The sequence below is a fragment of the Aotus nancymaae genome, unplaced genomic scaffold, assembly GCF_030222135.1.
Source record: "Aotus nancymaae isolate 86718 unplaced genomic scaffold, 86718_ANA_hifiasm-v0.15.2.pri h1tg000138l, whole genome shotgun sequence".
Classification (NCBI taxonomy): Eukaryota; Metazoa; Chordata; class Mammalia; order Primates; family Aotidae; genus Aotus; species Aotus nancymaae.
The window spans coordinates 3,366,072-3,393,052 of NW_026988553.1; the positions used below are offsets into that span (position 1 = coordinate 3,366,072).

A 26,981-nucleotide genomic window follows, 5' to 3' on the forward strand; every position below is an offset into this window, starting at 1 on the left:
GGGCGTGCCTGCAGGTACTTAAGGAGCGAGTCCCCACGGCCCGGGTTGCTAGGGCGTGCGTGACTGGCGGCGAGTGTCGGAGGGAGCCTCAGCCCCCGGGAGGCTCTCTGCGCACGCGCGTCTCGGCGCATCAGTTGGGCGTGCCTGCAGGGCTAGTGACGCAGTCCGCTGAGCTCTGTGACGCAGACGCTAGCTGAGACCGGAAGCGGCCGCCGCGCCCCCGGCCCGCCCTCTTCCGCCGCCGCCGCCGTGGGAATGGAAACATCTGCCCCACGTGCCGGAAGCCAAGTGGTGGCGACGACTGCGCGCCACTCCGCGGCCTACCGCGCACATCCTCTGTGTGTGTCCTCGCGAGAGGAGCTCCTCGAAATGGCTGCGTCCAGTCAAGGTAAGGGCGGGCGCGCGCGCGGCCAGCGCCGCGGGGAGCCGCCTTCCTGGGCTCCGGAAGGGGAAGGGCTCTGCTCCCGCCAGTGCCGACTGAGGTCCCCCGGGAGCCCGAGCGGCACGGGGACGGGGAGGGCCCTCGGGGCTCGCCCCTGGCCCAGCAGCTCCAGGACCCGGCCAAGGTCACACGCATGTCTGGGGCCTAACGACCTAGGGGTGTCGTCTCCAGTGGACCTCACCCAGCCTTCCGGCGCCGCCCCCGGCAGCTAAAGCCCGTAGACATTCCGTTTCTGTTCTCAGAAGCGTTCTGGCTTCTTTGTCCCTTTGGACGTTCATCTCAAACGCCTCGTGGCGTCATTCTGTGTGCGAGGCGACTCCCCAACTACGTTGTTGATGGTTTTGGAAAACTAGCATAGCCGGGCGCGGTGGCTCACGCCTGTAATCCCAGCACTTTGGGAGGCCGAGGCGGGTGGATCACGAGGTCAAGAGATCGAGACCATCCCGGTCAACATGGTGAAACCCCGTCTCTACTAAATAATACAAAAAATTAGCTGGGCACGGTGGCGCGTGCCTGTAATCCCAGGTACTGGTGAGGCTGAGGCAGGAGAATTGCCTGAACCCAGGAGGCGGAGGTTGCGGTGAGCCGAGATGGCGCCATTGCACTCCAGCCTGGGTAACAAGACCGAAACTCTGTCTCAAAAAAAAAAAAAAAAAAAAAAAAAAACAAAAGCAGTGAAGATACTAAATACTTATCACTTTTATTATTTACCATGTCGTATCGTTACTTTGCTTTTGAGGTTCCTTATACATTTATTGCATCTGTGTGGAGGAGATACTATACACATCCCAACTCTGAGTTCAGTGGTGTCACAGTTCAGTTATGTCACGCTCACGTCACGATGAAGGAATACACAATGGAAATTGGCTGCACTACAGATCAGCCCCTGCCTAAAGCCGACTGTTAAGGATTTTACCAGCACACCACTCAATTTTAGATGACTCTAGGAAGGTAGAATGTACAATGTGATAATTATGTATTTTTCGGTAGAGCAGACTGCTCTTATTGACTTTAAACGTATAGGTTGATCCGGTATTTGCACCTAGGAGATTGTTGTGAGAAATTTTGAGGTTAAGATGAATTTCAGTTGTTATGACAGTGATGATCACGTAATACTGTCATCACTGATTTCCTGGGCTCATGAACGTGGCTAGTGACTGACTTTTGTCTATTTATTATAGTGCGTAGCAGTGTTTGACTAATGACTGACCAAATAGCTCGCATTTAATCCACCTCCCCCTCGCCCCTTTTTAGGGACTAGATCTGTCATTCAGGCTAGAGTGCAGTGGCACCATCACAGCTCACTGCAGCCCCAAACTCCTGGACTCAGGCTGAGCTCAAGTGATCCTCCCACCTCAGTCTGTAATTCCCCTTTTTGACTGCAGCCACTTGTTGATCTAAGGGGCTTGGTCAAATTACATTAAAACAAAACTGAAAACTCATTCTCGTTTTCAGTAACATTCTTTAACCTCGGAAGAGAGTTTCTTGAACATAACCGTCATGTTTTGTTACACTAGAAAAATAAACTACCTGTGAGGCCGTAGAGTACCCGGGTACTCAAACATCCTTATTTTGTTCTGCATCTTGAATGAATTCTTGAATTACATTTTGTGTATGGTTTGAGGTAGAGGTTGAGAGTAGTTTTTTTTTTTTTTTTTAACACAAATATCTGGTACTTCTAACATCATTTGCTGTTTCCTTCATTGAATTACCTTGGTGCTATGTTATTACAAATCAAATGACTCTATGTGTGTATCTATTTCTGGATTCTGGATTCTCTTCCATTGCTATATTTGGGTATCCGTGGGTCAGTTCGACAGTATTGAATGTCATAGCTTTGTAAGTCTTTTTTTTTTTTTGGAGATAGAGTCTTACTCTGTCGCCAGGCACCAGGCTGGAGTGCAGTGGCACAGTCTCGGTTCACTGCAACCTCCGCCTCCCGGGTTCAAGCAATTCTCCTGCCTCAGCCTCCTGAGTAGCTGGGACTACAGGTGCACGCCACCACGCCCTGCTCATTTTTGTATTTTTAGTGGAAACGGGGTTTCACCGTGTTGGCCAGGATGGTCTCGATCTCTTGACCTCGTGATCTGCCTGCCTCGGCCTCCCAAAGTGCTGGGATTACAGGCTTGAGCCACTGCACCCGGCCAGCTTTGTAAGTCTTGAAATTAAGGTAGTTATATATTATACTGTAGCTTTATAGTAAGTCTTGAAATTCCTTGAACCCTCTTCTCCCCTGCTGCCCCCACCCCCAACCCCCCCCACCCCCCACCCAGGAATATTCTGGCCGTTTGTGGCAGTTTGTATCTTCCTGATTGCAGCAATATTTCCGATTCCTAGTGACTTTGACACTCCTCCCACCCAGGGGTGGGATCTATAGTCCCTCTTCATGAATCTGGGTGGGAGCTTGTGACTGCCTGCCTGTTCCTATGGAAGGCAGCAGAAGTAACGCTGCTTTTGCACTCTCCATTTCTTGGGACTTTTACCTCCTGTACTCGGTTCTTATGCTGTAAGGAAGCCTAGAGTGCCTCACATAGAGGGGCAGCCTATCTATTTGTGTGAGTATAGAATCTTCAGACCCAGCCTGTAAATCTTCTGGCTAAAGCCTCAGAACATCGTGAAACGGACACAAACCACGGTGCTGTGGCCGAATTCCTGATCCACAGAATGTAAGAGCATAATATATTATTGTTTTGCTTCATGAGGTTTTGGAGTAATTTGTTGTACAGCCATAGTAACTGGAACACTGCTCAGTTTTTTTGGACCTTCATATGAATTTTAGAACTGGTTTGTCAATCACATAAAAACCTCCTTTTTGATTGGGATTGTATTGAATATATAGATCAATCTATGGAGAGAATGAACACCTTAAAAATATTGAGTCTTGCAAAACATAAGCATAGTATATCCCTGTTATTTTAGGTCATCTTCAGTTTATTTGCAGTGTTTTTAGTTTGCAGCGTTTTGTAATTTACAGTGAAGAGGTCTTCTGTATCTTCCATTGAGCTTATTCCAACACAATTTTTGCAATTAAAATTATTTTCTTTTCTAGTTCATCGTTTCTTTTTTTTTGAGACGGAGTTTCGCTCTTGTTACCCAGGCTGGAGTGCAATGGCGCGATCTTGGCTCACCGCAACCTCCGCCTCCTGGGTTCAGGCGATTCTCCTGCCTCAGCCTCCCGAGTAGCTGGGATTACAGGCACGCACCACCGTGCCCGGCTAATTTTTTGTATTTTTAGTAGAGACGAGGTTTCACCATGTTGACCGGGATGGTCTCGATCTCTTGACCTCGTGATCTACCCGCCTCGGCCTCCCAAAGTGCTGGGATTACAGGCGTGAGCCACCGCGCCTGGCCCATCATTTCTAATACATAAAAATTCAAATGACTTTTTAATATCGGTCTTATAATCTGTAACCTTGCTTCTGGTTGCTTTTTGTAGATTTTTCTGGTTTTTCTATATGTACAGTCATATTAGCTGCCAATGAAGACAGAACTGTTATTGTACCTGCTTTCTAATTTCTTTGACTTTTCTTTTCTTTTGTTGCACTGGCTAGGAACTCCAGTGCAGTGCTGGGCAAGGTGGCTCAGACCTGTAATCCCAGCGCTTTGGGAGGCCAAGGAGGGAGGATCACTTGGGGCTAGGAGTTCTACACCTGCCTGGGCAACAAAGTGACACCTCCTGTCTCAAAAAAAAAAAAAAAAAAAAAAAAAAAAAAAATCAGCTGGCCACAGTGGTGCACAGCTGTAATCCAGCTACTGGGGAGGCTGAGGTGGGACGATTGCTTGAGCCCAGAAATTTGAAGTTGCAATAATCTGTGATACTGGCACTGCACTCCAACGTGGGTGACAGAGTGAGACCCTGTCTCAAAAAAAAAAAAAAAAAGTTGAATAGATTTCAGGGGAAGGAAAGTGTTCCGTATTTCACCATTAAGTATGATGTTAGTTGGATATTTTTCATTGATGTCCTATATCAGATTGAAGAAATTCCCTTCTATTCCTGTTTTCTACTTTGTAATTCTGATTTTTGTCTTTGATTTTGAAAGTATAAAATCTCTGTAATTATTATTTTGTACAGTAAGTATTCATTTACATTTATTCACTGATTTACCCATTCCAATGCCTGTCATTTCCTTCTGCATTTCCAAACTTCTGTGTGGCATCATTTCTTGTCTGCCTGAATCACTTCAGCGTACCTCTTTGACTGTAACTTCTATGCCATTCTTTCTAATCTTTTGGAACTCCAATTACATGTGTGTTTAATCTTTCGAACATTTTTTGAACGTTGTTATTTGCTTACTTCAGTATCTTGATCATCTCTGGTTCTACTTCTCTTTCTTTTTCCTTTTCTTTTTTCTTTCTTCAACCTTCACCACCTGCCTTCAAGTGATTTTCCTGTCTCAGCGTCCCAAGTAGCTGGGACTACAGGCGTGCGCCACCACACCCAGCTAATTTTTGGATTTTTAGTAGAGACGGGGGTTTCACCATGTTGGCCAGGCTGGTCTCGAACTGCTGACTTCAAGTGATCCTCCTGCCTGGGCTTTCCAAAGTGTTGGTATTACAGGTGTGAGCCACTGCGCCCGGCCTGCTTCTATTTCTTTTATTTAAACATTTTTTTTCCTTTATATGGCTTTGCCTTTGCATGGGTAGTAGTAATTTTCTGTTGTTTATTACTTTGTGTGTGAAAAGATTGTACAGACTTCATCCTAGATGAAGTTGATCATTTGAGGTCAATTTTACAGTAAACAGCTTTGAATAGTAAATTGCTGACGTTTCATGTCACACATTTCTTAGTGTGGTGTGTTTCCAGGGAAACAAGGCTGGGTATGGTAGGGAAGCCTGACATTATCTTCCCATAGAGAAAGGGAATGACATTTTGTTAATTCTTTCTTCATGATTGGCCAAATCACTTCTGAGCCTTCATTTCTCAATTGTAAAATGGAGTTAATAAGTGCTACCTACCTAATTCTGTGGATTTAATTACATGTACATGTTTAATGCTTAGCACAGTGCCTGGTAAATAGTAAGAGCTCAATTAAACATTACCTCTCACCTTTATTATCACTGGAGATCCATGTAGTACTGAGAACATTTGTGGATTACTGAATAGCACTGAGTTACTCCTGAAGAGAAGGGGCAAATGAAGAAAGTTTGTTTCATTTGGGATGTATTACTGACAGTTTCTTGTAGGTCTTTTTGGTTTTATCCATTTATTTATTTGAGAGAGAGTCTCACTCTTTTGCCCAGGCTGGAGTGAAGCGGCACAATCTTGGCTCACTGCAACCTTCGCCTCCCGGGTTTGAGCGATTCTTGTACCTCAGCCTTTCGACTAGTTGGGATTACAGGCACCTGCCACCGTGCCCAGTTAATTTTTGTGTTTTTAGTAGAGATGGGGTTTCGCCATGTTGGCCAGGCTGGTTTTGAACTCCTGACCTGGTAATCTGCCCGCCTCGGCCTCCCAAAGTGCTGGGATTACGGGTGTGAGCCACCGTGCCTGGCCTTTTTGGTTATTTTTAAATTTGAGAGGAAAAATCTGAGGACTACTTCTAGATTTCCTAGGCTTTTCCCTTTAATACAGACATTGGTATTTGCTGATTTTAGTATGATTTTCAAAAATTGCAACTTAGAATTTCAGAGTAAATTTACTATTTAAAATAGAATGATATGTGGAGGTTTCTGATTACATCTGTCTCTGTAAGTATCTCTTAATCTAGTTAGGTATGGTAGTGATTTGTTATAAAAGTAAGTATTTTCTTATTTAACATATTACTTCTTGTAGGAAACTTTGAGGGAAGTTTTGAGTCACTGGACCTTGCAGAATTTGCTAAGAAGCAGCCATGGTGGCGTAAGCTATTCGGGCAGGAATCTGGACCTTCAGCCGAAAAGTATAGCGTGGCAACTCAGCTGTTCATCGGAGGTGTCACTGGATGGTAAGTGATGTGAAAGATGTCCGCTGTCTTTTGTGCATGGTATAGCATTGCAGTTATAGGTACCATCTTCTTTAACCAAGGAAAACACATTGGCTTTTGTGAACTTGGTCACTTAACGTGTAGCATGTATGTAAACATCATCTTTTTTTTTTTCTTTTGGAGACAGAGTCTCACTCTGTTGCCAGGCGCCAGGCTGGAGTGCAGTGGCACAATCTTGGCTCACTGCAACCTCTGCCTCCTGGGTTCAAGCAATTCTCCTGCCTCAGCCTCCCTTGTAGCTGGGACTACAAGCGTGTGCCACCACGCCCAGCTAATTTTTGTATTTTTAGTAGAGACGGGGTTTCACCATGTTGGCCAGGATGGTCTCGATCTCTTGACCTCGTGATCCACCTGCCTCGGACTCCCAAAGTGCTGGGATTACAGGCTTGAGCCACCACACCCGGCCATGTAAACATCATCTTAAAGTACCATTTAATGGTTACACACAAGGAGTGTTTGCTGTATGCCAGGTACTGTTTGAAGTATTTACATAGGTATCTCATTTTCTTCTCACAACTCTGGAATTAGTATTGTTATTTTCTATCCTAGTTTTATAAAAACTGAGGCTCAGAAAGGTTAATTTGCCCAAGGCCAGATAGCTGGTGAGTGGTAGAATAAAGAGCTAACTACTTATTAGCTATGCCAGATGATAACTTAATGTGATACAGCTTATGGTTTCATTTGTAATACATTCAAAAAGTGTTAATAGCAAATTTCATAGGTGAGTCTTGAATCCATTAATCTCATAATCTTTTCTCATAATCTCATAATACTTTTATTATGAGATTATTTCTCATTATGTTATAATACTTTTGAAAAATTTTATAGCACGATATAGCAAATATGGAATATTTGGCTATACTATGCTGATATGAGTATTAGGTTTTCCGGTGTATATGTGCATACATTTCTGTAGGGTCACAGGTATGGGTATCTTCAGCTTCACTAAATAATGTCAAAGCACCTTCTAAAACTGCTTTTAGCACTTGATTTTGCCAGATTGTCAAATTTTTAAAAAATCAATTTTTCTTTAGGGAGATAATCAAGTTAAATTCAGACTGTTGAAATTTTGCCAGCCTGGTAGTTAGGGGGTAGTATTTCATGGTGGTTTTCACTTACATTTCCCTGAGGAACTTTCACATGTGTCTGTTGACCATTGGCATCTCCTCTTTTCAGTTCCACTGTAGTCTTTTTCCTCTGAAGTTGTCATTCTTTCCCTTGTTAAGCTGTAAGAGTTCTTTATATATTCTGAATATTCTCAGTCCTTGGTTGTATGTATTACAGATATTTTCACTCCTTCTGTGGTTATCTTTTCGTTTTATGGTATCTTTGGATGAACTGAAAATCTTATTTTTAATGTAGTCAATTTTATGAATCTTAATGGTTAGTGCTTTTTGTGCTCAGTGTGTGGAAGATTCCTTCTTTTTTTCCCCATGTGGAATACCCGTTTGTCCCAACTTAATTTATTGCAAAAGCTATCCCTTTCCCCACTGTTTTATGTGAGTATGTGGTGCATGCATATGTGTGTGTCTGCTATCTTAACTTTAGGAACATCTTGGCTGTTTTCTTTATCTCTTATTTTTTAAGCTTAATAAATCGGTATGAGTTGCATATATTTAAATATACAATTTGAGATGTTTTTACATATGTACACGCCCACAAAACCATCACCACAGTCAAGATCATTAACCTATCTATCACTTCAAAAGCTGCTTTGTACCTCTTTCTATTACTATAGATTATTTTGTGCTTTCTAGATTCCTTTTTGGAAATGGAATTGCATACTAAGTATTCTTTTTTTGGCTGGCTTCTTTTATTAACCCTAATAATATATTTTTTTGTTTTGAGATGGAGCTTTGCTCTGTTGCTGAGACTGGAGTGCAATGGCGCGATCTTGACTCACTGCAACCTCCACCTCCCAGGTTCAAGCAATTCTCCTGCGTCAGCCTTTACTGTAATAATTTGGATATCAGCTGTGCTTTTCTGTATATTAGTAGTTCATCCCTTTTTATTGCTGAGTAGTAACACATTGTTAGCACCAAAATCTTGTTTCTCCATCCACCTTTGATGGACATTTGAGTTTGGATATTTTTTCCTCTGTTTGGCTATCACAAATAAAACTGCTATCAAATAATATACAAATTATAATCAAATTATATCAAATATATCAAATTATATACAAATAATACTGTATCAGAAATAAAACATTTGTGTACAAGTCTTTGTATGAACATATGCTTTCATTTCTTTTGGGTAAATACCTAGGAATAGTATCGCCGAGTTACATAGTAAGTGAATGTTTTAAATTTGCAAGTACCTGCCAGTTTTTTAAGTGTGTGTGCCGTCATACATCTCCACCAGCAATGTGTGAGGGTTCCACTTCCTCTGCATCCTCACTAACACGTGGTATTGTGTTTCTGATTACAACCATCTTAGTGGGTATGAAGTTGTATCTCATTGTGGTTTGAATTTGCATTTCTCTAATGACTATAATGATGTTGAGCATTTTCATGGGCTTATTTTTTGCCATTTGTATGTCTTTGGTGACTTATCTGTTCAGATCTTTTCCACATATTTTAATTGGGTTGTTGGTTTTCTTTAATTACAGAATTGTGAGAGTTCTTTTTTTTTTTTTTGAGACGGAGTTTCGCTCTTGTTACCCAGTCTGGAGTGCAATGGCGCGATCTCGGCTCACCGCAATCTCCGCCTCCTGGGTTCAGGCAATTCTCCCGCCTCAGCCTCCCGAGTAGCTGGGATTACAGGCACGTTGCCACCGTGCCCAGCTTACTTTTTTGTATTTTTAGTAGAGACGGTGTTTCACCATGTTGACCGGGATGGTCTCGATCTCTTGACCTCGTGATCCACCTGTCTCAGCCTTCCAAAGTGCTGGGATTACAGGCGTGAGCCACCGCGCCCGGCTATGTTTGATAATTCTTTAGGAGAATTCACAGAACTCAGAGCTGTTCTGCTCAGGGTTATGGTTTGTTTTTTTTTTTTAAACATGGTAAAATGGTACAGATTAATTCAGCCAAGGGACGAGGCACATGGAGTAGGATATTGTGTAGTCTTTACATTTATTTTATTTATTTATTTATTTTTGAGACAGAGTCTTGCTCTCTCACCCAGGCTGGAGTGCAGTGGTGTGATCTCAGCTTACTGCAGCCTCCACCTCCCGGGTTCAAGGGATTCTCCCGCCTCAGCCTCCCAAGTAGCTGGGACTACAGGCATGAGCTATCACACCAGGCTAATTTTCGTATTTTTAGTAGAGATCAGATTTGCCATATTGTCCAGGCTGGTCTTGAACTCCTGACCTCAAATGATCCGCCTGCCTCTGCCTCCCAAAGTACTGGGATTACAGGCGTGAGCCACCACAGCCGGCTGAGTCTTTACATGTAAAGTGGGTTTCTTGTAGGCACCATATAGGTGGTTGTTAATGTTTTAGAATCCATTTTGACAGTCTCTTCTTTTAAATTAGGGTGCTTAGACTATTTACATTTAAGTTTATTTAAAAAATTCTTTTAATTGACTAGTAAAAATTGTAGGCTGTGTATAGTGGCTCAGGCCTGTAACCCCAGCACTTTGGGAGGCTGAGGTGGGTGGATCACGAGGTCAAGAGATCGAGACCATCCTGGTCAACATGGTGAAACCCCGTCTGTACTAAAAATACAAAAAATTAGCTGGGCACGGTGGCGCGTGCCTGTAATCCCAGCTACTCAGGAGGCTGAGGCAGGAGAATTGCCTGAACCCAGGAGGCGGAGGTTGCGGTGAGCCGAGATTGCGCCATTGCACTCCAGCCTGGGTAACAAGAGCGAAACTCCGTCTCAAAAGAAAAAAAAAGAAATCTACTGCTTCAAATATTGTATAGCGGTTTGCTGCCATTTTTCCCCTCCCCACTTTGTTTTCATTGCCATAAATTTTACTTTTACATGTATTATAAATTCGTTGAATTTTTATAGTTTTTAATAAGAAGAAAGAAGCCTTTCCCATTTCTCTGCATAGTTTCCATTTCTTGTGCTCTTCTTGCTTTTGTATGGATCCAGATTTCCATCTGATATCATTTTCCTCTGCCTGAAAGACTTCCTTTAACAATTCTTGTATTGCTTGTCTACTGGGGATGGTTTTTTCCTTCAGTTTTTGTATCTGTGAAAAAGGTCTTTATCTCATCTTTGTTTTTGAAGGAGCACTTAGTTTAGAATCCTAGACTGGCGATGTTGCTGTTCTTTTCCAGTACGTTAAAGATGCTGTTTCATTGTCTTTAGCTCTGTATTATTTTGTGTGAGAAATGTACTCTCTCCAAACTTTATTCCTCTGTACATAACACCTCTTTTTTCCCCCTTCAGCTCGTTTTAAGGTTTCCTCCTACCATTTGTTTTAAGGAGTTTGATTGGGTTATACTTGCTATAGGTTTTTTTCTTTGTTTTCTTTTTTCTTCTTTTTCTTCTTTTTTTTTTTTTTTTGAGACAGATTCTCACTCTGTTGGCCAGGCTGGAGTGCAGTGGCATGATCTTAGCTCACTGCAATCTCCACCTCATGGGTTCAAGTGATTCTCATGCCTCAACCTCCTGAGTAGCTGCGATTACAGGCGTGTGCCACTGCACCCAGCTAATTTTTGTGTCTTTAGTAGAGATGGGGTTTCACCGCATTGGCCAGGCTGGTCTCAAACTCCTGACCTGGGTTACAGGCGTGAGCCACCGTGCCCAGCCTTTTGTTTATTTTGCTTAGATTTCATTGAGCTTTTTGGATCTGTGGATTTATTGTTTTCATGAAGTGTGGAATTTTTTTCTGTCCGTCAAATATTTTTTTCTGTCCTCCTTCAGTGATGCCAGTTACATATAATTGTAGTTGTACAATTATGTGTGAAGTTTTTCCACAGTTCATCAATACTGTTTACTTTTTAAAAACTTTATTTTGAGCCGGGCGCAGTGGCTCACTCCTGTAATCCCAGCACTTTGGGAGGCCGAGGCGGTTGGATCACGAGGTCAAGAGATCGAGACCATCCCGGTCAACATGGTGAAACCCCGTCTCTACTAAAAATACAAAAAATTAGCTGGGCATGGTGGCGCGTGCCTGTAATCCCAGCTACTCGGGAGGCTGAGGCAGGAGAACTACGTGAACCCAGGAGGCGGAGGTTGCGGTGAGCCGAGATCGCAGCATTGCAGTCCAGCCTGGGTAACAAGAGTGAAACTCCGTCTCAAAAAAAAAACAACAAAAAAAAACAAAACTTTATTTTGAGATACTAATAGATTCACGTGCCGTTAGAAATAATCCACAGAGGTCTTATACCCATTCCCCAATTCCTCCCCCACCATGGTAACATCTTATATAACTATAGTTCAGTATCATAACCACTTCCACTTTTTTGTCTTTTTTCTATTTCATTTTTGATAGTTTTTATTGCTATTTCATGAAGTTCTCTAATCTTCGGCAGTGTCTAAACTGCTATATTTTTCATCTCAGACATTGCAGTTTTTATTTCTAGAAGTTTGATTTGCATCTTTTTTTTGAAACTTTCTTGCTCTGTTGCCTAGGCTGGAGTGCAGTGGCCCAGTCACAGCTCACTGCAGTCTCTGCCTACGGGACTCAAGAGACCCTCCCACCTCAGCCCCCTGAATACTGGACCTGCACGTGCATGTCACCATGCCTGGCTAATTTAAAAATAATTTTTTTTTTTTTTTTTTTTAGAGAAAGGAGGTCTCAGTATGTTGTCCAAGCTGATCTTAAACTCCTGGGCTCAAGTGATCCTCTTGCCTTGGCCTCCTAAAGTGCTAGGATTACAGGCATGAGCCACTGTACCCGCCCAAGATTGGCATGTTTTTAAAAGAGCTTCCTTGGCTCTTTCTCTGGCTTCTTGAACATATAGAGTATAATTATAGTAACTTTAATGCTTTTGTCTACTAATTTTGTCATCGGTGCCATTGCTGGGTTTCTTTTCATTGATTTTTTTTATCATTATGGTTCATATTTTTCTGCTTTGCATGCCTGGTAGTTTTTAATTAGATGGCAGATAGTATGAATTTTACCTTATTGGGTACTAGATATTTTTTATTCTTATAAATATGCTTGATTCTTGTTCTTGGATGTAGTCACTTAGAAAGTGCTTCATCTGGCCGGGCGTGGTGCCTCAAGCCTGTAATCCCAGCACTTTGGGAGGCCGAGGCGGGTGGATCACAAGGTCAAGAGATCGAGACCATCCTGATCAACATGGTGAAACCCCGTCTCTACTAACACAAAAAATTAGCTGGGCACGGTGGCGCGTGCCTGTAATCCCAGCTACTCAGGAGGCTGAGGCAGGACAATTGCCTGAACCCAGGAGGCAGAGGTTCTGGTGAGCCGAGATCGTGCCATTGCACTTCAGCCTGGGTAACAAGAGCGAAACTCCGTCTCAAAAAAAAAAAAAAAGTGCTTCATCTTTTTGGGTCTTGCTTTATTAGACTTTATTAAAAATTCGTTGTTTTTTTTTTTTAAAGAGAAAAAGCCAGTTATAAACAGTGTAACAATTTTTGCGATAGCAAAAATCTGTGACCACTCTAAATGTTTATCAGTAACTCTGATGATACTGTAGTAAGTCTGAACAGTGGAGCCCTCTTAAAGTGGATCCTTATCATTTATTTACTGGTCCTACCAACCTTCCAATTTCAGAGTCCCTTCAGAAATACACAACCTGACATCTAACTTTTGTTTAAAAAAGATTTAAAGTCTTATGAGGTCCTACGTGCATAGTCGTATTTCTAGTTCTTTCTCTTACTGAGCTGAAATGTGATAAGAGGAGAACAGTGGACAATGGGGGTGGCCAGGTAATAGGAGACATGATGTTAACTTTCTGTCTTAGTGAGGAGGGAAGGTACTGGAAGGTTATGAACAGAAGTGTACCTTGATCTTACATTTTAGAGCAGGAGTCAGTAAAGTTTTTTGTAAAGAGCCCATATGGTAAATATTGTATGTCTTATGGATCACACAATCTCTGTTGCAACTTGCGTTGATCACATAAACTCTGTTACAAAAAGAGACATCTGGCAGGATTTGGCTCACAGGCTATGGTTTGTTGGCTCCTGTTTTAGGACTGAATGGGGTGCTGTATTGAGAATAGATCCGAGGTGGGTGGATCACGAGGTCAGGAGATCGAGACCATCCTGGTCAACATGGTGAAACCCCGTCTCTACTAAAATAACAAAAAATTAGCTGGGCGTGGTGGTGCGTGCCTGTAATCCCAGCTACTCGGGAGGCTGAGGCAGGAGAATTGCCTGAACCCAGGAGGCGGAGGTTGCGGTGAGCCGAGATCGTGCCATTGCACTCCAGCCTGGGTAACAAGAGCAAAACTCTGTCTCAAAAAAAAAAAAAAATTTCAAGTTCAGGCCGGGCGCGGAGGCTCACGCCTGTAATCCCAGCACTTTGGGAGGCCGAGGCGGGTGGATCACGAGGTCAGGAGATCGAGACCATCCTGGTCAACATGGTGAAACCCCGTCTCTACTAAAATTACAAAAAATTAGCTGGGCGTGGTGGTGCGTGCCTGTAATCCCAGCTACTCAGGAGGCTGAGGCAGCAGAATTGCCTGAACCCAGGAGGCGGAGGTTGCAGTGAGCCGAGATCGCGCCATTGCACTCCAGCCTCGGTAACAAGAGCGAAACTCCATCTCAAAAAAAAAAAAAATTTCAAGTTCAGGCCTGGCGCGGTGGCTCACGCCTGTAATCCCAGCACTTTGGGAGGCCGAGGCGGTGGATCACGAGGTCAAGAGATCGAGACCATCCTGGTCAACATGGTGAAACCCCGTCTCTATGAAAAATACAAAAAAAAAAATTAGCTGGGCACAGTGGGGCATGCCTGTAATCCCAGCTACTCAAGAGGCTGAGGCAGGAGAATTGCCTGAACCCAGGAGGCGGAGGTTGCGGTGATCCGAGATCGTGCCATTGCACTCCACCCTGTGTAGCAAGAGCGAAACTCCATCTCAAAAAAAAAAAAAAAAAAAAGAGAATAGATTCTAGGGAGCGAAAGTGGAGGTAAGGAGTCCGGATAACAGTAATCTACATCAGCAATCATGGTATAGACCCAGCAGGTAGAAAGTGAATACACAGAGCAAAGGAGTTCTAGGACTTAGCCTCGGAACAACCTAACATTTAGAAGTCAGAAAGAGGAGGACTCAGTAAAATTGTCTGATAAGGAATGGCCAGTGCTATTTGAGGAAAGCCAACCATCTGGTATTCCAGAGCAAAAAGATGTCAAGAAGGAGAAAGTACAATAGTAGAAAAACAATCTGATTTTAAAAATGGGCAAAAGAGCTGAACAGACATTTCCCCAAAGAAGGCATAGAAATGGCCAACAGGTGTATGAAAAGATTCTCAGCATCACCAGTCATCAGAGAAATGCAAATTAAAACCACAACGAGATATCACCTTGCACCTGTTAGAATGGCTGTTATCAAAAAGACAAGAGATAATTGTTGATAATAAGGGTATGGAGAAAAAGGAACCCTAGTACACTATTGGTGGGCATGTAGATTGGTACAACCATTATGGAAAACCGTGTGGAGGTTCCTAAAGAAATCAAAATTAGAACTACCATGCGACCTAGCAATTCCTCTCCTGAGTGTATACCCAAAGAAAATGAAATCACCGCCTCATAACGGTATCTGTCCTCTCGTGTTCAGTGCAGCATTAATTTTTTTTTTTTTTTTTTGGAGACGGAGTTTCGCTCTCGTTACCCAGGCTGGAGCGCAATGGCGCGATCTCGGCTCACCGCAACCTCCGCCTCCTGGGTTCAGGCAATTCTCCTGCCTCAGCTTCCTGAGTAGCTGGGATTACAGGCACGCGCCACCATGCCCAGCTAATTTTTTTTTTTTGTATTAGTAGAGACGGGGTTTCACAATGTTGACCAGGATGGTCTCGATCTCTTGACCTCGTGATCCACCCGCCTCGGCCTCCCAAAGTGCTGGGATTACAGGCTTGAGCCACCGCGCCCGGCCAGCATTAATTGACAGTAGTCAAGATATGGCAACATCCTAACTGTCCATAAATGGATGAATGGATAGAGAAAATGTATATACAATGGGATACTATTTAGCCTTAAAAAAGGAGATTGTGCCACTCGCCATAGCATAGATGGACCTGGAGGTCATTATGCTAAGGACACAGAAAGACAAAATACTGCATGATCGCGTATGTGGGGGAAAAAGCCAAATATGCAGCGGTATAATATAATAAATATAAAAATATAAAACTGGTTACCAGGGATAGGAGGGGAGTGAGAGGAGGAAAGTAACTATGTGAGGTGATAGATACATTAATCTGCTTCATTATGGTCGCCATTCTACTTGTCTCTATGTATCCCATAACATCATGTTGTACATCTCAAACATACACAATAAAATTTCATTTTTTAAAAAAGGACAGAGTAATCAACTGTGTCAAAAGCTGCCGTAGGTCAGATGACATTGAGGCTGGGAAGCAAACACTAGCATTTGCCGAGGTCAAGATCAGTGGTAACTTCGGTAAGAGTGGTTTCATTGAAGTCAAGGTACAAAAGCCTTGGGGGTGGGGTGCGGGCGGGTGCAAAAAAAAAAAAAAAAAGAGAGATGGCCTCAAAGTAATTTTACTGTAAAGGAGAGCAGAGAAAAGGGAAGGCGGCTGGAGAATTGGAGTTTAGAGAGGATTTTTTCAACAGTGGTTAATGGTTACAGCTAATATGCATTCAGCAATTAACACAACAAAATCTCTGCCCCATAAAGCTTACATTCAGTGCCGGGTGGGGGCAGGAAGATAGAAAATAATAAAGACTATACTTTGAGGGATCATTTCTATAGTTCGTTACTAGAGAAGTTTCGCTGAACGTGTAGAGCACCGGAACAAACTGCCGTTCACAATTGCTACAAAGAGAATAAAACACCTAGGAATACAACTAACAAGGAACATAAAGGACCTCTTCAAGGAGAACTACAAACCACTGCTCAGCGAAATAAGAGAGGACACAAACAGATGGAGAAACATTCCATGCTCATGGATAGGAAGAATCAATATCGTGAAAATGGCCGTACTGCCCAAAGTAATTGACAGATTCAGCGCTATCCCCATCAAGCTACCAATGACCTTCTTCACAGAACTGGAAAAAAAACACCTTAAACTTCATATGGAACCAAAAGAGAGCCTGCATAGCCAAGTCAATTCTAAGCAAAAAGAACAAAGCGGGAGGCATCACACTACCGGACATCAAACTCTACTACAAGGCTACAGTAATCAAAACAGCATGGTACTGGTACCAAAACAGAGATATAGACCAGTGGAACAGAACAGAGGCCTCGGAGGCGACACAACATATCTACAACCACCCGATCTTTGACAAACCTGAAAAAAACAAGCAATGGGGAAAGGATTCCCTGTTCAATAAGTGGTGTTGGGAAAACTGGCTAGCCATATGCAGAAGGCAGAAACTCGACCCCTCCCTGACACCTTACACTAAAATTGACTCCAGATGGATTAAAGACTTAAACATAAGACCTGACACCATAAAAACCCTAGAAGAAAATCTAGGTAAAACCATTCAGGACATAGGCATAGGCAAGGACTTCATGACCAAAACACCAAAAGCATTGGCAACAAAAGCCAAAACAGACAAATGGGACCTAATCAAACTCCACAGCTTCTGCACGGCAAAAGAAACAGTCATTAGAGTGAATCGGCAACCAACAGAATGGGAAAAATTTTTGCAGTCTACCCATCTGACAAAGGGCTGATATCCAGAATTTACAACGAACTAAAACAGATTTACAAGAAAAAAAACAAACAAGTCCATTAAAAAGTGGACGAGGGATATGAACAGATACTTTACAAAAGAAGACATACACGAGGCCAACAAACAAATGCTTATCATCACTGGTCATTAGAGAAATGCAAATCAAAACTACACTGAGATACCATCTCACGCCAGTTAGAACGGTGACCATTAAAAAATCTGGAGACAACAGATGCTGGAGAGGATGTGGAGAAATAGGAACAGTTTTACACTGTTGGTGGGAGTGTAAATTCGTTCAACCATTGTGGAAGACAGTGTGGAGATTCCTCAAGGACCTAGAAATAAAATTCCATTTGACCCAGCAATCCCATTACTGGGTATATATCCAAAGGATTATAAATCGTGCTACTATAAGGACACACGCACACAAATGTTCATTGCAGCACAGTTTACAATAGCAAAGACCTGGAACCAACCCAAATGCCCATCGATGATAGACTGGACAGGAAAAATGTGGCACGTATACACCATGGAATATTATGCAGCCATCAAAAACGATGAGTTTGTGTCCTTTGTAGGGACATGGATGAACCTGGAAACCATCATTCTCAGCAAACTGACACAAGAATAGAAAATGAAACACCGCATGTTCTCACTGATAGACGGGTGTTGAACAATGAGAACACATGGACACGGGGAGGGGAGCATCACACACTGGGGTCTGTTGGGGGGAAAAGGGGGAGGGACAGCGGGGGGTGGGGAGTTGGGGAGAGATAGCATGGGGAGAAATGCCAGATATAGGTGAAGGGGAGGAAGGCAGCAAATCACACTGCCACGTATGCACCTATGCAACAACCTTGCATGTTCTTCACATGTACCCCAAAACCTAAAATGCAATTTAAAAAAAAATAAGAAATAAAAAAAAATAAACACATACTTATATTAAACTGGCTACGCGATGTAGCCACTCATATCATATGGACATTTTGCATTCAACATATTCAAAATGATATCTCCTCCCCTCCCTTCCCCCACCTTTTCCTATGTTTCTCTTCCTTGTTTTTGTATTGCAAAAAATGCCACATTGGCCGGGCGCGGTGGCTCACGCCTGTCATCCCAGCACTTTGGGAGGCCGAGACGGGTGGATCACGAGGTCAAGAGATCGAGACCATCCCGGTCAACATGGTGAAACCCCGTCTCTACTAAAAATACAAAAAATTAGCTGGGCACGGTGGTGTGTGCCTGTAGTCCCAGCTACTCGGGAGGCTGAGGCGGGAGAATTGCCTGAACCCAGGAGGCGGAGGTTGCGGTGAGCCGAGATCGCGCCATTGCGCTCCAGCCTGGGTAACGAGAGCGAAACTCCGTCTCAAAAAAAAGAAAAAAAAAAGCCACATTGAGGACAGAATCCTGTGCCTTATCCCTTGCAGCCATCCTGTCCTCAAACTCATGCGTGTTTTATTTTTTTGCTTCACAAACAGTTAGGTCTGCTCCCTTCTCGCCATCTCGACCTTGGCCCCTTAGCATTCAGTTCTCCTCTGGATTCCTAGTTCACCCTCTTAACTGGAGTCTCTGCCTTCATCCTTCCCTTTAATCTGTTTTCCACAATGTAGCCAGTCGTCTTTTAAAAATATCACCTGAGTTTTAAGGGACTTGCTCAAGACCACAAAATTAGTAGAGCCAAGATTTGACTTCCTTATGTACTGCTCCTCTTGGGGCTGGCTTTCTGTAGGGGGTAGGAAGGAGCTGGATCATCTCAAGCTAAGTAGGATATGCATGTTTGTGTGTGTCTGACGGCTCCTCAGTTTGTGTGATGTTGCTTTCCTTTTCTAGGTGCACGGGTTTCATATTCCAGAAGGTTGGAAAGTTGGCTGCAACGGCTGTGGGAGGTGGCTTTTTTCTCCTTCAGGTGTGTATGCGAAATGCTCTCAGATGTTTGGAAATTCGTTATCATAGCTCCCTCAAAAGTGTTTTTAAGACCACCTGAAATATTAAGCAGATGTGATTTCAAAACTGCAAGTAGGCTGGGATGATTTAGTTTCATAGTCTAATACGGCTAGCTTTTACAGAGGGGCATTGAGCATTTGATGAGAAGCGGGAGCTAAGGGGCAGTGCAGTCGGATGTCCCCTGCTGTCTTCCTGACCCATGGCTGCCAGTTCTGTGAGGCTGCTCTCGGAGAGAGTAACGAGCTAGACTTGAAAAACAAAAAACATGCGATTGTGCTGGGCACACGTTTCTTAGCTCTGCGGCCCTGGTATTCAAACTTGGCTCCACATTGGAATCACCTGCGAGTTTTTAAAAGAGCCGACATAAATCGCCCCCAACCCACAGTCTGATTTCGTCGGAAAGCTTAAAACTCTTGAGGTGATCGTACCGTGCAGCGGTGCGTAGAGCTGCCTGCTGTGGGAGCCCTAACTTGCTGAATCATGGCAGAGTCTCTGAATTCACAGCCCTTTGTCTCTTCCCACAGTTGGCATCCCTCACTTTGGCAAGGTAAGTTCTGCATTAGCACCGTGATTGGAGTGAGTTCTGCAGATAGGTCAGGTGCAAATCAAACGTATTGAACAGGGAAACTGGTAACTGGCTGGAGCTGGGTTGAGTGTGGTATTGCTGTGTGACAAATTCCCCCAAACCTCATGGCTTCACATAATGATCACTTTATTCTGTCTCATGGTTACAGGAGTTTGGGGAGGGTGAAGGTAGGTGCCTCTGGATCAGACTGTCATGTGGTTCCAGGCCAGATGATCAGAGGGCAGGGGTAGGCGTCTTTGTCTCTCTGTGTCTGTCTTATTTCCCCCCTCTCCGTGGTGTCCGTGCTCTTCCATGTGATCCCTGGGCATGAGCCGGCCTAGGCTTCCTCTTACCACCGTGCCTTCAGGACTCCCAAGCACAGTGCTTCAGAAAGATGGTGTAAGTGGCATCTCCTTCGTGGCCCAAGAGTCAGAAGTCATGCAGCATGACTTTTGTTGGCTGTCTCCCTGTGGGCTTGTTAGGTGCTGGCTCTTCACACCTCTCCTTCCTCTCGATCCTTCAGGCAGAACTGCAGTGACAGCTCTATCCCGGTGGTTTCCCTTACGTGCTGCGCAGACTTCGTAAACATCTTCATATTGCCTTGAAGTGTCTTAATTTGAGCGTGCCCTCTGTTTCTTTCTGGGCCCCTGACGGAAATAATTGGTATTGCAAGTGTCTCCAGAAAGGCACTCAAAATGAGACTCTGGTGTTGGATGACTCCAATATTCAGGGGGTATAGGGGCACTGCTTTGCTGCACAGCTGAGACATGTCACTACAGGGCTGAGAGCAGGAGGCAAGCATGGTGTTGACAGATCATTATATCAGGAGTTATAGTCTGATACAGGGATCCACTTTCTGAAAATTGAGCAGAGTTTAGTGAATAACACCCTAACATTGACAGCGTTGTGTCTTTCACATATGGAAATCCATGTTTGTGTGGCTGTGACTCTGGTTTCTGTGTTCCGTTCCACCGGGCAGCTGTTTCCTCCACCTTGTCCTTCAGGAGTGGTGCACCTACTTTTGTGTTTCTGCCTGTTCACCTGCATTTTAGACCAGAGTTGTCAGTTATTTAAAAAAATCCTGTTGAAATTTTTATCAGAATTGCATTGGAACCATGTACATATCTCTTATGATATTGAGTAATCTACCTGTGAACATAGGTTTTCTCTCCAATTACTTAGGTCTTGTTTAATGCCTTTGAATAGACTTTTACTATTTTTCCATAGAGATCTTGTACATCTGTGATTCATTTTTATTACTGGATATCTTATATCTTTAGTTGGTCTTGTGGATGATACGATTTTTAAAACTACGCATTCTGATTCAGGCTAGTGTGTTGAAATACAGTTGATATTTTATGTCGCTTTTTCAGCCAGCCACCTTACTAAAAAAGTCTCTAATTTCTGACTTGTCTGGGATTCTTTTGGGTTTTGTCTATAAAGTCATGCCGTCTTGTGAACAGTGACATTTTTCCTTCGTGGCTTTATGAATGTAGTTGCATTTTCTTTTTTTTTGAGACGGAGTTTCGCTCTTGTTACCCAGGCTGGAGTGCAATGGTGCAATCTTGGCTCACCGCAACCTCTGCCTCCTGGGTTCAGGCAATTCTCCTGCCTCAGCCTCCCGAGTAGCTGGGATTGCAGGCACGCGCCACCGTGCCCAGCTAATTTTTTGTATTTTTAGTAGAGACGGGGTTTCACCATGTTGACCAGGATGGTCTCGATCTCTTGACCTCGTGATCCGCCCGCCTCGGCCGCCCAGAGTGCTGGGATTACAGGCATGAGCCACCGCGCCCGGCCCTTGTGTTATTTCTAGTTATAGACTCATAACTAAAACTACTGTGGCAAGGGCTGCCATTCTGGAGGCAGTGTGGCAGCATGTGTAATTGGTAGACACTGCCAAACTGTTTTCTTAAAAGACTACCCGTTAAGACTCTTAGTAAGCGTGTGTAAGGCTGTCTGTTTCCCCACATCCTTATCAACAGCAGATATTTTCAGTGCTTTAATTTTCTCCAATCTGATAAAAAAAATTCTAGGTCATTATTTCAATTTCTCTCTCCTTGATTACTTGTGAAGTTCAACTTCTTCCTCCTCTGTGAATTACCTTTACGCAGTTTTAAAGTGAATTTTTTTTCTTACCGATGTCTATAAGAACTTTACTTTTTTGAGTATCAATGTTTTGTTTGTAATACACATCACAAGTATTTTCTCTAGTCTGGTTGGGTGACTGGTGGTGCCATTAGCTAAAATAGGGACTAGAGGAAGAGCAGCAGTGCAGGAGACTCCAGCAAGGTGAAGACGTTCAGTTTCAGATATTTTGAGATATCCAGGTAGATACAACTTGGCAAAAATTTGGTAGAGAGGTGATGTTGGTAGGGCATTGACTGGTGGGCTATAGTCATTCTCTTCATTCCTTGGATACTAATCCATCAGGAAAAACTACGTGCTTAAATCAGATTTACAGTGCGTTTCAGAGTTTAGCTGCTTTTATCAAGGGAAATAGGTGTGTTTGGATGTGCTTCTCTTAGTACCTCTTTATATGAAGCCATTCATGAGAAATCTCTGTGGGGCCAGATGCTAGGTTTCTTCCTGAATATCCGGCATCTTTTCTCCCGTTAAGCAACAGTGTTCACCGCCCGAAAGCTTTGCACCGTTCACACTGTCAGGAAACTGACCCTCATGGGCGCATCGCCAGAGTCGTTCTCTGGAAACATTCGTATTGGATGTAACCCCCATCTGTTCACCTTCCATCTTGACCTCCCTACCTTGATTTTCATCTTACATAAAACTTTTTAAAAGGGTTGTCAGAGTATAAATAAATTAAAGGAATTGCTGGTAGTTATTCTAGTGCCAGGCATGTGGCTTTGCATATGGGGGGGCTGCTGAGTAGATGTCGTCATGATACAAAGAATCAAATGGCAGCTGTCTCCAAAAGTGGAAAGTCACAGGGTTCTGAGAACTTACTTCCCAGTTTATCCTGATGAAAAGAAATACCACATCTGTTTCTCATTTCCTCTTGTCGTTATCGTTGATACTGTAGCTTGCAAACCATACTGGGTACATCAAAGTTGACTGGCAGCGAGTGGAGAAGGACGTGAAGAAAGCCAAAGAGCAGCTGAAGATCCGTCAGAGCAGCCAGGTACCCGCGGAGGCCAGGAGCAGAGCCGAGGAGGTGAGACGTGTGTCGGCAGCTCGGTGATGGACGCGGCTTAGACACTACAGAGAACTTAGAGTAATGTGACGAGCTAACTGGGAATACCATAACTTCATAGCATGTTTAAAAGCTGGATAATTAAAAGTCTTTGGTGACCTTTGTCAGTTGAGAGTACAGAGTGATACACACAGTACTTGACTGTGCACATTTGTGGAGTGATTATCCCTTTAATCTGTTCTTCTGGGGCCAGGCGCGGTGGCTCACCCCTGTGATCCCAGCACTTTGGGAGGCCGAGGCGGGTGGATCACGAGGTCAAGAGATCCAGACCATCCTGGTCAATACGGTGAAACCCCGTCTCTACTAAAAATACAAAAAATTAGCTGGGCACAGTGGCGCGTGCCTGTAATCCCAGCTACTCGGGAGGCTGAGGCAGGAGAATTGCCTGAACCCAGGAGGCGGAGGTTGTGGTGAGCCGAGATCGCGCCATTGCACTCCAGCCTGGGTAACAAGAGTGAAACTCCGTCTCAAAAAAAAAAAAAAAAAAAAAAGACACGTTCTAGGAATGTGGGGCAGCATAGTACATGGCCAGTATGATCATTTTGAGTCACATTTTGTCCCTGTATAAATATTCATACTCTGCTTGTAGAAATGTGCAGGGGTTGGTGAACTTTTTCTGTAAAGGGCCAGGTAAATATTTTTAGTTTGTGGGCCATGTGGTCTTTGTCACAAGCATTCAGCTCCACTGTGTATCATGAAAATAGCCGTAGGTTATATGCAAATAAGTGGATGTAGCTGTGTTACAGTAAAACTTTATTTAAAAACAGGTTCAGACTGCATTTGGCCCACGGGCTGTAGTTTGCTAATCCCTAATCTTGTTCATTACAGCCAGGTTAGATTATCCTTTTTAAAGGATATTATTACCTTTAGAAATATGTCAGATATCCCAAAGAAATGAGTACCGTGAACTGGGGAGAAATAAACCAGAATTACGGTGTCGGGAAGATAGCTGGAGTGATGAGAAATTCTAGCCGCACAGGGAAAACAGACAGACTGACTGCGGGGAGGAGACATGCCCCGTACGCACCTCCAGCTTCTCATGTCGTAAGTGGCTCTTCATGCCAGACTGGGAAGGTGGCAAACGTGGTTATCTGCAAGAGCCCAGAGCCCAGATGGTTCTCCTGACCTTTCTTCCTTCTGTCGCTCCTCAATCTCAAACTTCTGAAAGTTATACTTTTTTATTTCATGAAAATTTTATTTTTCAAATGTTTATAAACACAATACACGGCTGGGCACACTGACTCACCACAGTGAGTGAGAATTTTTGTTTTTTAAGAGAGGGTTTCACTCTGTCACCCACGCTGGAGTACAGTGGCACAGTCATGGCTCCCTGTAGCCTCAACCAAACGATCCTCCCACCTCTGCCTTCAGAGCAGCTGGGTCTACGGGTGTGCACCAGCATACCTGGTGAAGTTTGAAATTTTTTGTAGAGACAGGGAGACCCTGTTGTTGTCCTGGCTGGTCTCAAACTTCTGGGCTCAAGCAGTATTCCCACCTCGGCCTCCCAAAGTGCTGGGATTACAGGTGTGAGCCACAGCGCCTTGCCGAAAACTTTTAAAACAATACTGGAAGTGTACATTATAAGAAGTATAAAGTTAATATTTGATTAGAACCAACTATTGACTCGCACTGGGAGTTTGTTATAAACTAAACCAAATGATTTGGAATTGAGTTCCTGTCACACATATGTGTGTTCCTGTTCCTGGCCTGGCACTGTTGCAGGCCCTGGGGTTGTAGTAGCTGGTTTTCCTACTCATAGAGCCTGTGGTCTGATTTGAGAAACAGGATGAAGATTTAGCTCACGATTTACCAACAAGATGACTTCAGTAAGAACAGTTTAGTTGGATGTGGGAGGTTGGCCTTCACCTCCATGGAGGTGTCGGCTGGGACTGCCCCAGAGGAATGTCTGCCTGGGTACGGGGATGGGGGTCACACACCTTCCCAAGAGAGTCCCCACCCCTCTATAAGGGCAGACCCCGCCCATTTCCAGGACAGGCCCCACCCCCTCGCAGGACAGTCCCCACCCCCTCCCAGGACAGGACCCACCACCTCCCAGGACAGGACCCACCCCCTCTCTGGGCAGGCCCCACCCCCTCCCAGGACAGACCCCACCCCCTCTCTGGGCAGGCCCCACCCCCTCCCAGGACAGACCCCACCCCCTCTCTGGGCAGGCCCCACCCCCTCCCAGGACAGGCCCCACCCCCTCACTATCGCAGGCCCTGGGGTTGTAGTAGCTGGTTTTCCTACTCATAGAGCCAGTGGTCTGATTTGAGAAACAGGATGAAGATTTAGTTTGCTATTTACCAACAAGATGACTTCAATAAGAACAGTTTAGTTGGATGTGGGAGGTTGGCCTTCACCTCCATGGAGGTGTCTGCGGGGACTGCCCCAGAGGAATGTCTGCCTGGGTACGGGGATGGGGGTCACACACCTTCCCAAGAGAGTCCCCACCCCTCTATAAGGGCAGACCCCGCCCATTTCCAGGACAGGCCCCACCCCCTCCCAGGACAGGCCCCACCCCCTCTCTGGGCAGCACCCACCCCCTGCCAGGACAGGCCCCACCTCCTCCCAGGACAGGCCCCACCCCCTCTCTGGGCAGGACCCACCCCCTGCCAGGACAGGCCCCACCTCCTCCCAGGACAGGCCCCACCCCCTCTCTGGGCAGGACCCACCCCCTGCCAGGACAGGCCCCACCCCCCAATGGCAAATGGCAGAAGTGGTTCATTTAGGGAAATGTTGAGGTACAGGAGAGTTGAGGGAGGAATGGAAATGAGAGAGTGAGGGCTTACCGGAGAGTCAGGAGACAGGTGCCCTAGGCGGATGTTTGGGGAATGTCTGGCTGTGAGTGGCTTAGCTGGTTTGCAGATGAAGGCGCTGTACTTGAGTTCAATAAATGATCAGGCCAGGATGTTGGATGTCTTGTTCATATGAACACTTTCTAAGGTGGCGATTATACTTAGGAGAAAGAGGTCTGAGCCGCTTACCAAAGTTCCCTCTGAACGTGGAAGGGTGGGGAGCGGTCAGGAGATCGGTAGAGCACAGATGACTGGGAGCTTTTCCAGGAGGGAAGAAAGGAGGTGGGAAGCTCTGGGGACTTGGGGGAATAAGAACCTCAGCTATTAATCATCTTAGATGTGGTGAAGTGTGAGTACGAGAGTTCATAGCATCTACCTGGGAGCAGGTTTCAGAGGGGAAGGCGTGGATGGAGAGATGTAGGGAGGAGACTTCAGAGAATGAGGCCACTATTGGAGGGTAGATGGCACAGAGGATGGAAGGAGCGACATCGGGAAACACTTGGCTTCACTCTTTTCCCGTAACTGTCCCCATGAACTCCTTTTTTGTCCTTGATTCAAAGAGCCATTGTTTCTGCCTCATGATGTGCATCCTCCTTCCTAGCAGGCTATTCCCCTATAGCAGCCAGTCGTCATTTTCATATGTAAGTCAATTTAATGGCTGCCATCGTCCTTTGGGTAAAGTACAAAGAACGTAACAGGTGAGGCCGGGCGCGGTGGCTCACGCCTGTAATCCTAGCACTTTGGGAGGTGGAGGTGGGTGGATCGCCTGAGGTCAGGAGTTCAGGACCAGCCTGGCCATCATGGTGAAACCCCATCTTTAAAAAAAAAAAACAGGTGAGGGGATTGACATTGTTAGGATTGGCATAGGCGTAATACAGATGATGACGTTAAGATTGGCATAGGCGTAATAGAGATGATGACGTTGTTAAGATTGGCATAGGCGTAATAGAGATGATGACGTTAAGATTGGCATAGGCGTAATAGAGATGACGTTGTTAAGATTGGCATAGGCGTAATAGAGATGATGACGTTAAGATTGGCATAGGCGTAATAGAGATGATGACGTTGTTAAGATTGGCATAGGCGTAATAGAGATGATGACGTTGTTAAGATTGGCATAGGCGTAATAGAGATGATTGACATTGTTAAGATTGGCATAGGCGTAATAGAGATGATGACGTTGTTAAGATTGGCATAGGCGTAATAGAGATGATTGACATTGTTAAGATTGGCATAGGCGTAATAGAGATGATGACGTTGTTAAGATTGGCATAGGCGTAATAGAGATGATTGACATTGTTAAGATTGGCATAGGCGTAATAGAGATGATGACGTTGTTAAGATT

The 26,981-nt window shown here is 44.4% G+C and overlaps 1 protein-coding gene and 1 pseudogene across 1 annotated transcript in view; both read left to right on the plus strand.

Moving 5' to 3' along the window:
• The first annotated feature begins 255 nt into the window (after positions 1-255).
• Positions 256-26,981, plus strand: part of FUNDC2 (FUN14 domain containing 2) — a 30,750-nt gene continuing 4,024 nt past the window's right edge. Inside the window, exons 1-4 of the mRNA XM_064371557.1 lie at positions 256-388; positions 6,216-6,366; positions 18,955-19,030; positions 22,671-22,802. Of these exons, the coding sequence (XP_064227627.1) occupies positions 256-388; positions 6,216-6,366; positions 18,955-19,030; positions 22,671-22,802 (492 nt within the window). The remainder of the gene's footprint in view (positions 389-6,215; positions 6,367-18,954; positions 19,031-22,670; positions 22,803-26,981) is intronic.
• Positions 16,168-16,252, plus strand: LOC135272858 (small nucleolar RNA U3; annotated as a pseudogene).